Consider the following 12,570-nt stretch of genomic DNA (forward strand, 5'->3'; position numbering starts at 1 on the left):
TGCAGTGTTTTGATCCAAAGTCGTTAGCTTACTCCTTCAGGAAGGTACTTGCATGGGATTCAGCTGCAGTGTTTCATGCTCAAGGTAGCCTTACAAAGGAAAAGGATACATTCAAATAACAGTAAAGAGTCAAAAAGGCACACATTTTGTAAGTGAATCACTGGCTGCTTTGAGATCTTCATTTAACAAAAACTTTATTTTTAGTGCGTGTTTCACATGCACTATCGCATGATTATTTGAGTTTTTGCAACCAATGCCATGTGTGCAGTGATAACATGGCCTCTGTTTCAATATTGCATCAAATAACTTGCATGCAAAAGATTTGTAGGAAATACAGAAATAGACAATTTAAAGGCTGAATTAATTGCATGTTCTGGCATATATCTGAAGAGCTGCTCTTGTTGTAAAATTGTTTATACTTTCTACTTGCCTTTGCACAGAATCTTTGTGGTCCTTTCCCAAATTTCAGTGTCTGCGTAACACATCCTTTCAGAACAATAGTAAACACTTATTGGAGAATATAAAATCACAGCTCATTTTCTCAGTTTAAAGAGACTGTAGTTTTTTGCAGAAAACCTCATTTTGTGATTTGATTATAATAATTAATAATGAATCTCTAATAAGGTATCTTGTTGAAGTTCAGTAGCTACACCCAGTCAGTCTTGCTTCTGAAAATTTATTCTAAATTCTCATTCAAATGAATTGCAACATGTGGTTGAATTAATTCTTATTGGAGCAGGGAAATCTGGTGAATGATGGGACTACTGCAGGCCCTGGAGACATTTTCCCTCTGTGGTGCCCTTCCTCCAGTGCTTGTGTCCTGATCCCCTTGAGGGCAGCCGAGGGTGTGAAGATGGCTGGACAGAAATGCTGGCAAATGTTGTGTGAAAACAGTTTGAAGTTGGATTCTGCAAATATGAGAGAATTCCCCACAAAAATGGAGTGTAATTTCCAAATATTTCTGATATTCTGCTTCCATATTAGCAGCCACACAGAAAAACAAACAAAAGAAAAGCAAAAGCTTTGGCAGATTGCTCATCTCTGGGGCGCTGAGACATGCCCTAAAATAGTAACAACTTGGTCATCTCTGCATTTTGTTGTAATTAAACATTATGTAGATAAATGAGAGCAATAAATATATTAATTTTGTATTTAAATGTTCAGTACAAAAAGCAACACTTCCACAGCAAGGTTAAAGCACATTTGTGTTAAGATAGTTTACACTTCAGGTTTTTCTGATGCCACGTCTCTTTTGATTAAATGAAGTGGATTCTAAAGTGCTTTGCTGGCAAAAGACCACATCTGTAGCAAGATTTTGAAAATAATTTGTATACTAGCAGCTGCCAGGCTTCTGGCTGATGGAAGTTAAGGCACTGTGTTTCCGTAGAAGAAGTCATAATATCGAGGGATGTTTTGTTTTGAACGGTCTCTGCTGAAATCTACATTGCAGCTGGAAACTATACATTAATCTCATGGCCTTTCACTTATGGAAGAATAATGAATTTTTAATCTGGAGTAACTTCCCAGGGAGCTGGCTGCTGAATAACTCATGGAAATTTAGGTATCGCTAGAGATGTATCCCACTTCACTACGAGGAATCTGAAAGGCAAGCACCATTGCTGAGGTGTTTCAAGATCTCCTTCCTGGTTCATTCTTTTTCTGGAACTGTCTTAAGTGGCTGTTTGTGTGCTGGATTATTACACTTATTTCATGGATTATTAATGTGAGAACAGTTTAGAAACAATGTTCTAATACTGCCATAGCAGTATTAGTTCTAATACTGCCATAGCCATTTTCTCCATGGTTGTACTCAAGAAGAAAAGTTTTAATCCAGCTTCAAAGAAAAGATAAAAATTATGAGGATTTAAAATTTTTAAATTCACTGTTTAGTGTTGATGTTCTCAGGCAAGTAACCCTCCTGTATTCTAAAACTTTGCCTGACATGCAAAGATTTCAGAATACCATGTTTGTTCTATCTGCAATAGTACTTGTCCACATCTACATTGTCCTAACTGAATTCCCTCTAGAAGAATTTAAATAAATGCATTAAGTAGATCTATGCCTTTATAAAAGCATTAGAATCTTTCTAAATTAACATTTTTCTAGACAGATTGTTTTCTGGAATGTTTATTACCAAGAGGAAATTGTGTCTGTGTCAGTATTCAGCACTTGTTCACACATTAGAAACTTAAAGATTTACAGATGTATGAAACAACTCACCCCATGGTAACTATTTAAGGTGTATAAATAAGCAAATTTAAAACTAAGAAAGGACAAGCTAAAAAATTCCAAGGAATTGGCCTAACTCTATAGTGTTATTTCAGTAGATAATGGTGGACAGGGTTTAAAAAAAACCCTCCTCTTTTGGACTGTATAGAAATCGAGGATGATGCAAGTGAGCATTTTAGGTGTGAGTCTAAGGGCCTTGGTCACATGTACTTAATATTCTCTGTGCCACCTAGAGGCATGTTGGAATTGTTGCACAGCTCTACTTGTAATTACTGCTTTATGGTCAAAAAAAGGGAAACCACCGTGGTGTATTGTGAAATATTTAGGGTTAGAGTTGTTCCATATCTTCTGAAAACTCAGACCATTTTTGCTCTTTAGTGGTTTTCTTTTAGACTCATTAGCATCCAAATCCTAAACCTGATTTTTTAATAATTGTTCTGAATATGTATGTGCTTTTGTTTCCATTATTGGAAAAAGTATGCATGCAAAGAGTGATACTTATACATTTTAATCTGTAATGATCTTCTCTTAATGAAGAAGAAAACTTGTTTTTCCTAGTGTTAGACCACAGATGTGCTTAGATGTAATAATAAATATTTTGCTCAGAGGGAGTGGCAATCTTGCTGTTTTCAGATGGTCAAAATTTAACGAAATGTAAAAGTTTATTAAAAAAGCAAAATTAAATGCAATCTTGGCAGGGGACTGAATGAGCCATGTGCTAACTAAAAGTTCAATTACCATTGCTTTATTTTATCCTACAAATGTAAAGATCAGGTATCCTTTCTGATTTTTTATGAAATTTAACTCACTACTGTATTGCATAAGGGTTAGCTGCATAATTTTTTTTTCCTTAAAATGTATCCATTTCTTATAAAGCAATCTAGCTGTACCTGAATTCTTCTGACACAGAGGCATCCTCATGGTGTCCCAACTGAATGCCTACTGGCCAGGTGGATCACAGTGATAATTTTAGTTGATTCCTTTTCTGTGCATATTTACTTTTTCTTTACTAACAGCTTGACCTATACTACAAACTATTTCACAAAGGCCTGTTCTGAATAATGCTACATACTGGTGACCTTCAGTTACTGCCAGATAGACCTAGATTATCACCTGCTGATTTGGAGGCAAAAGGCTTCTTAATCTTGCAGTGATCTTGTCCTTAAAGTGTGGCCGAGGATTAAAGGCTTCAGCTGCTCTCTAAACTTTACTAAAAAGATAGTTGAATTCATAAGTGCAGGACCTGGTGCTGGCTGCTTTGTGGTGGTTTTTTGTGCCTCCAAAACAGTCCAATGGTTTAATTTCAAGCATTGCTTAGCGGATAAAATGTCTTATCCTAAGAGAAATTAAATCCATGCTGACATCTGCTAAATTGAGTTTAACGAAAGCTGCCTAAAATCTGTCACTTATCCAAATCCTTTCAAGGAAACATAATGGATTTTGACATTTTTTGGGATGGTAGAACAAATTTATTTCTTGTTTCTGTGACTCAGGTTTATTAAATGAATGAACAAAATCAAAACAAGTACATTGAAAACATTCCTACTCTGCAAATCATTTGTCTGTATGATTTCTTTAGGGTTTTCCAGGAGATATTGGTGTACCTGGATTAAATGGCCCTGAAGGTCCTAAGGTAAGATTATATGAAAACCTATTAAAAATAACAGTAAATAGTGTAAATCTCCAAGCAAAAGGCTCTGAGAGATGGACACTGGCATTATGAGAAGATAAGCTTATTGACACAATGCAGGTACTTTGCCTCAGGTAGTTATATGAGGAAGTTATTTGAATGTTTAATGCTGTCCACGCAGTTCTGAGAGTAATTACCATGTTAGGTGGAAGCCTGTAATGGCAAAATAAGTGTGAGAAAATGCTATGTAGCTAGAAAGGAGCAAATGTTTCACCTGTATTGAAATAAAATGCATACCAAATGTATGCAGATCTTTGTATTACTCAGGTTCCACCTTTTAACAACTTTTAAAAGAAATAGTAGTTGAAGATATGGAAAAAGTGTAAAATTCATGTGCCAGATTAAATTATGGATAAAATAATATCTATAACAATAAAGCATAAAATTTATCTACAAAACTGCGCCAGAATAGTTTAGCTTCTGCTCTTTAGTAGGCTATAAAATTTTAGACCCAGCTTAGGCAATAATTCACGTGGATAGAGTTTTCAATGCAGCTTTGAACAAAAGCAGATGTAGGAAATTTTTTTAAAATTGGAAATGGTGGAGACTAACACAAAAAGTGCAGGTGACTCAGAAATTAACCCAGAGGAAGATGATTGAATAATATATAAAGATTGACTACTTGTTGAAAGGCAGGTACCAATGAAGTTCCTCAATCATCAGCCTTGGGACTATTCTTACATTGTATTTTCTGTGGTAAATAGGCACAAGTATGGCAGAATGAAATTCGTATATGAAACAAAGTTGAGCATCTTTAGATTATCTAAAAGACTGCACTTTTTGCTAATTCATTCCACTTCAGTTATTTCAGATTGATTCATACAAGGACTAAAACAATAAATCCTACTATAAACTTAGACCAAAGACGTTGCCAGATCTCTCTGAAATAGGAGCACAGTAATCCAGTTAAAAATTAAGTGAAACTGTAGAACACATGAAGCAAGATGTCTCATTAATGCCACTGCACAAAGCATGAGAAGGCTTTATCTCCTTAGTACAGTTCTGGGCATTTTTATTCCAGGACTCAACTGTGCAAGACCAGCAATATCATTTGTCCAAGAACAAAACATACAGGTTGTCTATGAGTAAACAGGCATGGAAATTACAACATTTTCTATCAACAGAGTTGTGAAATTCTGTAACAAACTACTCAAGAAAACATAGGATGGGGAACAGTAAATAGTTTAAAGATAAAATCTAATTGGTACCCAGAAGATTGTAACAATACCTCCATGCCAAAGGTGATCATTCTTAAGAACCTCTCAAATAACCCAGCTGCTGAAGCCATAGCTAATATTTTCTGTATCTCTTCTCTTTCAACCGTATCAAGAGCCTTTTACCAAAATAGACATGAATCTACTAGGAAGGCTGAGAACTACTTATCTGATGGGGCAAATTGAGGAGAAGTTAAAATGTGTTTCTAGAGACAGGTGTCCACCTTCAATTCTGATTTTTTGCTTTGCTAACTTGTTTGTATGCATGTACGTATAACGTTAGCAGCTTTATATGAACGAGTTTGCCTGACCATTGCAGTGGCAGTTGCTCTTGTGTTACGAGGGTGTTTACTAAAAAACCCTGTGTTGATGAAAGACTGGGTCTAGGGAAAATATTGGAAGAGAAATACAACAATTCTTGAACTGCAGTTCAGATTTAATCAACCAGGATTACACATGAATGATGCAACAGATCTAATCCTTGCTGCTCAGTTTCCTCAGTGAGATTGTGTTGTTGCACATTATATCTGACGAGCTTTTGCGAGAATTCTGTTGATGTTTAATACATATGTTACTGATTTGTTGCCTTTTCACAGATTCCAGAAAAAAAAAAGGAGCTGGGAGGTGGACTACAAAGTTTGAGACTCCATGTTCCTTTGATAGAGAAATTACTGAATAGCAGAACCAGATTCATGCTCTCCAGCACATTTGGTATTAGAGACAAAAAGCTTAGACAGCCTGCCCTAGTCAGGGAGAACTGGTGGCTTACATTTGAAAAGAAGGATTACCAAACTGGAAAAACTCTTACACTGCTCCCACTGCTGAGGGAGAAGGTCTGTGTAACTTTGGAAATGTTTGGCTTTTGGGATTCCCAGCTGCCTTGAGTTGACTGCAGCTCTAAAAAATTTCCTCCAGATTTTATTTTTAGAAAACTGTTCTCACTATGCTGCTATTTTCCTCATGTTTTTGTTTATGCTTCCTCAGAAGCAATATCTATTTTAAAAGCCAAGAAAGCAGGGTAAGCTTTATTTTTTAACAGTCGGTGTGAGATAAACTCAACCTCTTGGAAGTTTAAGCTCTATTGAATGTCATCAGCTGTCTCTAAATGCCAGTAGAAGTCCTGGATTGTGAATGTTCCCCAAATTAGTGCAATAATCAGCAAATCTGACCTCTCTAAATCAATGTTCAAATGATTTATTATGTAATTTGGTCTACAGGACATTACTCAGCTTGGAAACAATATTTTAGAAGGTGTTTGATCTTGATCCACCACTTACTAAAAAAAACAATGTAACACACATTTTTAAGAAAAAGGGAATGAGAATGTTTTTTAGAGTTCTGAAATAACTTTGTTTGTTTCTTGTGTTGTTCTTTGCAAGTATTTATGCTCTCTAACCAAGAAAACTGAAAGGAAAAGATGATCAGAATATGCTGACTACCACTGTAGTTTTTCCAGCAGTGTGTATTGTACCATGGAAGTAGCTAAGAGCTTCCTTTCCCCGTTAACTTACGTTTGTTTGTATAACACCTTTTAACAAAGTGATTATTAGGAGTTTCACCTCTTCTGGAAGGGATGGTCGGCTGCGAAGTTATGGATGTGAAATACAGGATACCCCCTTTGCTGACTCCCATTTTTTTCCAGATGCTTTGGCACATGTGTAATGACTACCTTCATTTTCTGTTTGTTGCCTGAAACCCCAAGGAGGAGATGGAAATTTCATTTATATTCAGTTTACAGTCTGGAGTTTGTTTCTGGATCCAGTTAAGTGCAGTGGAAGGATGTGTACAGTAGCAGTGCTGCTGCTATTTCCACAATGCCATTACACTGCAATGAAAGCCCTATCCCCTAACGGGCTTTGCTGTTATGCCAAGACAATTTCATTACTAACCATATAAAAATATTACTTATGTAGTGCTGCTGAAAGCCCTCCTGTCACTTCTGTGGTGGATGTCAGGCAACACTCCACCCCAGTCCTTCCCAGACTGATGGCCTCGTTGATGAAACTCACTACTTTGAGATGGCCTGTTCCAATTTTCTCTTCCATTTTACTTTGCCTGCTGAGTAAAATGTTGTTGGACCAGTGCCTTGACCAATGTCTAGACTTCAGCTTCATTAGTACACAGTTAATAAGGCTTACACTTTCCCACCGTTGCTTTCTTCAGAGGATAATCATATCTCTCCTAAAGGGCAGTTTCTTTGTTCTTGTTGCTTTATCTGATATGGTTAAGCTTAGGTTTCCCAGAACAATAATATGTTTACACATTTTTTTTGTTCTATGCCAGGTCAAGTGCTTTTCCCAATTATCCCATTGTAATTAGGGTGCCCAAGGTTTTTGACACACTGCTAGCTGCAAAGTCTTTTTTACAAAGTTTTGGAAATATTGGTGTGAGCAGTCATGAAAACTCTGAGTTGGCAGAGGTTAAGGTGCTTTATCTCTGGGAAGCTCATTATAATCCTAATAGAAAAGTAAGGGCTGAAAATCACAAGTAGTTTTGGTGGTTTAAACGCACTTTGTGGTTTCTTTCCATTGCAATGTTGTCAACACATGTTATTCTAAAGACTACCTTAATAAAAGGTCTGTGCATTGATGATGCTTTAACCTTAATATGGTAGTGTGCTTTATCTCTTTAAAAAGAGAGGAATTGTTCTATTGTGTTCAAATATATTCCTATTTTCTTCTCACAACATCAAAAGAATAATATTTCAGCTAAATCTGTGCAGAAGTTTGTACTATGCTTGGTTTTCTGCATCTTTGCCTGCCTTACTAAAGGAAATACTGTGAACAGGGATACGAAATTAAGTCTGCTACCTCAGTTTTGGATTTTAGTCCAGGTTTGTAAGAGGAAAAATCTAGACCAACATGACTGCCAGTTGTAAGTTCTCACTGTGTTTGTTTGGATGTTTAGGGAGCTCTGGGGGACCGAGGGCCTCCAGGGCTACAAGGCCCCAAAGGAGTTGAGGTAAGATGAAAAAAATTATCCAATTAAGAGATTACGTTTCAAAGTTGCGAGGGGTTAAGACGGTTAGACAACAATGGTTAGGTGTGTATGGTGGTGTGCAAAATTTTAAAGGTTTTTTTTGCATTTTGGCAAGTGTTTCAAAAAGTTTTTAGCAGCCTCATGGGGTTGTGCCATGTGTGGTTTATTTTAATTTCAGTGGAATCTCAGATAATATGTCCAGAGCTGGATGTGGTTATTTTAGTAAACTGGGAAAATGGGAGGGAAGGGGGTTAGCACTATGGAGATAGAAAGCATATATCCATTTAACTACAGTGACCTAGATAATCTTAAGTAAACACTTAGGGCCCTATTAACTGAAAGGGGAGAAGGGCAGTTCTTCATCTTACAGATTCATCAAGTATTCTTAATTCATCATCATAAAAATAAAATCTCATGTCTTGTAGGCTAAAAATAATTAACATTAAAAATAATTTAGTTGGTGATTCTGAAGGTAGACCTCTAGACTTCTAAGTAGCTAGATGATGGGCTTCAGTGACAGATATTGAGTGAGTAAAAGCTAAGAGTGGCAAAATGGTCTGTTTCCAGGTGTTTCTATCAGACTTGGACTCAGACAAATGTGTATGAAATTTAGGATGATAAAATAAATACAAACAGTTATCTGCAAATATTCTTTTTTAAAACTAGACTTGGCATCAAGATCATTGAAGTCCTGATTTCTTTTAGGGAGAAGTGGGACCAGCTGGACCTATTGGAACAGTCGGCCCAAGAGTAAGTATAAGTAATTTTGTTAGAGTAGGCTGTTTTTCAGTAGTACTGCTTTGAAATGTAAGTTTAGTGTGAGAAGTGACCATGATAAAATGGCATCTCCTGAATGAATGTGTGTTTTTCCTCAGAACATGCTCAAAGCAGAGCTGGGAGGGGAAATGATTTTCCATGCAAAGGGTTTGAAAGGAAATCACTGCCATAGTGCACAAAATATAGTGCTCCTCTGAGACAGATGAAACTGCCACGAACCACCTAGGGACTGAACCAGCTGATATATCAAAATATTTAAACTGGGGAAGAACCTACTCAGCTCACAGGGAGAAATATAAAGGATGTATGCTTTAAGAAATCTACCAGAAACCTGGGGATAGATACTGAAAACAGTAAAGCTGGAATGTCACAAGGCTGTTTATGCTGACATGTTTTAAAAAATAGAAGTTTAAAACTATCACCCAATTTTTTTGTTAGTTATAAAAATGCACTAGTGTCTAAGAATATTTCAGTGAACTTGAAGCTTATTTTTAGAAAATTTCTAAGCTGAATTGGATATTAACCTGCACTAAGGATTATAGGAGTGTCAGTAAGTTTATTGAATGCAATTTGGTCTTCTGCCTTTACTTGATTTGATTATGTGTGGTAATCACTGACTTGGCTTTCATTCTGGATGACTTCCCATTTCTTGCATGAATTTGAGATTCTTTTCCACTGTTCTCTGCTTTTAGAGTGGATATATGCTTATGTCATTTTTCCTATTCATTAGCTAGTCAAAGCTGGGAATTTGCTTTCTGTTAAAAATGATATTAAAATATTTACTTGCCACATAGATTAGGTGTTAAACAAACTCATACCAAAACAAAAAAACCCAAAAAAAACACCAAAAAAAAACCAGAAAACACCAAACACAAAACCATCCCACAGAAGTCTCTTTTTTTTTTCAGCTGAGGAAAACATGCTAGAAGTTAAACAGAGTTTCAAAACACTCTGTAACTTAGTTCAATATTCAGTTTAATCTGTGTGAGCTTCTGCTGAGAGCCTCATGGAAATTTTTATTTTGGCTGCATCGTCCTTTCAATCTCCTCCTTGGGCAGGGCTTTGTGGCTGGACAGCAACTCTCATGTTGTGCTGTGGCAATTGGAAAAGAAGATGCTGCAGTGGGTGACTCATGGGCAATGAGACACCTACCTTCACATCGTCCACGTCACCGGGCGTGCACAGGCCACCATCAGCTGGTGTCAAAGTGACCCAAGAGGAAAACTTTTTGTGTAACCTAGCAAGCTGAAATATTTTTAATCTATTTTGGGTCAATTTGACCTAAATTATTTAGGTTTTTATTTCTCTCAGTGGGAAATGTGCACACCATTGGCATGTCTTACGGCTCTCTGGTTTCTCTCTCACAACAAGTTGTTGAGAGAAGAGTATGTGCATCTGAAGTGGGCCCCAGGGTTGCTGTCTCTAGACATTTTTTAGTAGCTTGCTGGCTAACATCCCCTCCTGAAATGAGAGATAGGGGAAAAGGGAATTTTGCTTGATGGGCAGCCCTGCCTGTTTTCCTCCCTGTCCAGGGGCCCACAGGCTCTTGCTTGGATTCTATGGCTTCTCTTGACTCCAGCTGTTCCACAGCACCAGGCCAACTTGTTTGCACTGCTGTTCTGAACTCTGCTCTCATCTCTGCTTGTCCTTGGTGCTTCACTCCCACATGTAACAACTCTGGGTGATTCTGTCAGTGAAAGAGTCACAGCCATGACGTAAAATCTCACATAGTGTAGCAGGACTGAGTCAATAAGGTGGTGGACACATCTGTCTTTTTAAATTATGCGGTTTATCCCTTCCTTGGTTGCAATTTGACATTCATTTGATTTACATAGCTTTTGCTTCTGTTTTCCATGAAAGGAGTTTTAAAAAGTGAATGTTACATCTGAAAGTAAACCCTATCAAAACCGTATTGTCACTGCACTAATTAAATAGCCATGGGGGCAGAGGGGGCTCTCTGAGAGGGACCTGAAGGAGTGGTCTGGCCATGCATGGCCCCAAGACACCATCAGCTGTCAGCTCTGTCTTTAGCTGACAGATGTGTTTAACTTGTGTTTTGCAGCCTTCAGGAGTGGGAACTCTTCATTCTCCTCGTCAATCTGCTTCAGTTGTTTGCCTGGTTTACAGATCCTTTTTTTAATGTCTACCTGTTCTATCTGAAAGTCTTGCCTGTGCTTTTCTCACTACAACCTTGCTTCCTGCCCCGCAGACCTTACCTGTGGGTGCAGTCAAATAGGTTTGTCCTCTTTTCAGCCACTGTTACCTTAATTTTGTAGGGCTTGTCTGAAGTAAGTGAAGCATCCCTGTAGGTGATAGATTGTAAACCTTTGATTATTCTTATGAAACAGTAATGGAGAAGGTTTCTAGTGCTTCTGGAATCCTCATCTCTTTTACCATTTCAGGTCAAAATATCCAATCCCTAGTGCAGGTTTAGGCATGTGCCAAGCTGGCAGCCATAAACTTTCACCTCATTTTTCTCCCTCCTCCCTCGCCTACCCTTGTTTCTAACATATGCTTCAAAAAACATGCAAGAGACCAAAAACCCCAGGACCCACCTGACCAATGCTGCCATCAAAATAGATCATTCTCTACTAGACCAGAAGTGAATACGAACCTACGCAGAGGTGCTCCGTCCCAGCTCAAAAAATAATTTCCATGTGTCTAAAGTAACTGGAGACAAAACCAAGGATGTTCCCCTGCTCACTCAGGATATATCTCCGTTCCAAAGACCTCAGTCTGTTTCAACTTTGGAAGAAGTGTTAGCTGAATCTGATCACATAATTTGATGTTTCATTCATTCCTTTCCAAGCCTTCCCACCCACTCTATTCCAAAGTCAAATACTTGCATTGTCTTAAATTAATCCTCCTACATAAAAACCCAATTTTTTGGTATTTGCTTAATTTTCCTGTGAAAATACAGTAGTAGACATACTAAAGATGTGACTGTGTTTATTCAGTTTCCTCCCACTTAACCCTCTCTCTCAAAAGCTATCCAAATATTAACACTGTGACTGTCAGTGTAGCTCAGATCAGTCAGTGCAAGCATTGGTGCATTTTGTTTTTTCATATCTTCATTGCTGAAGAGGAAAAAGCCTTTAAAAGAGTAGAGATTGTTTTAAACCAGAAAGTAAAAAGGAACTGTTGCAAGTTGATTCCTTTCTGAGACACATGTGTTAAGCAGAAGCTGGAAATTATATGTCATAAGATGAGCAGTTTCTCCTGATGATAGTGGAAAATGTTCTCAAATCTGCCCCACACCCCCAGTGCAGTATTTTCTAGAAGTGCCTTCCTGTGGGCTGAAGACATGTGGGAAGCTTATGGAGGGATCGAAATGAAGTGATAGTGGGAGATATTTATATTAATATATACACACCTGTACCTACCAGTTGTGAGGTGAAAGGAAGTACTGTTGGTTGCTGTTTCCTGAGAGAAGGGTAGAACTTTCAGTTAATATTTTAGGAAGCAGATGTTTCCTTTGGGATTACCCTACCTTGGAAGAGTAATTTTCTCAGGGGTTTGCAAGCAGAAAATCAGCCATCCCTAGTGTAACCAGTGGCTTTTCCTCCATGTGTAAATGTATCGTATTTCTGTTTAAAGCCAAATCCGTGTGCTTCAGATTGCTTTACCAGTTAAATCCACTTGTTCCATTTTCTGATCAACTTCCATCTGTTCTATGTCCTT

At 37.6% G+C, this 12,570-nt stretch overlaps 1 protein-coding gene across 3 annotated transcripts in view; it reads left to right on the forward strand.

Annotated features, from left to right (window-relative positions):
- Positions 1-12,570, forward strand: part of COL24A1 (collagen type XXIV alpha 1 chain) — a 127,389-nt gene that overhangs the window by 57,288 nt on the left and 57,531 nt on the right. For all 3 annotated transcript variants that reach the window (XM_042030290.1, XM_042030291.1, XM_042030292.1), the window contains exons 20-22: positions 3,809-3,862; positions 8,041-8,094; positions 8,818-8,862. In XM_042030290.1, the coding sequence (XP_041886224.1) occupies positions 3,809-3,862; positions 8,041-8,094; positions 8,818-8,862 (153 nt within the window). The remainder of the gene's footprint in view (positions 1-3,808; positions 3,863-8,040; positions 8,095-8,817; positions 8,863-12,570) is intronic.

This window comes from Corvus kubaryi, unplaced genomic scaffold, assembly GCF_017639235.1.
Source record: "Corvus kubaryi isolate FWS band 111438036 unplaced genomic scaffold, C.kubaryi_AGA036_p1.0 37334, whole genome shotgun sequence".
In the NCBI taxonomy this organism is placed as follows: Eukaryota; Metazoa; Chordata; class Aves; order Passeriformes; family Corvidae; genus Corvus; species Corvus kubaryi.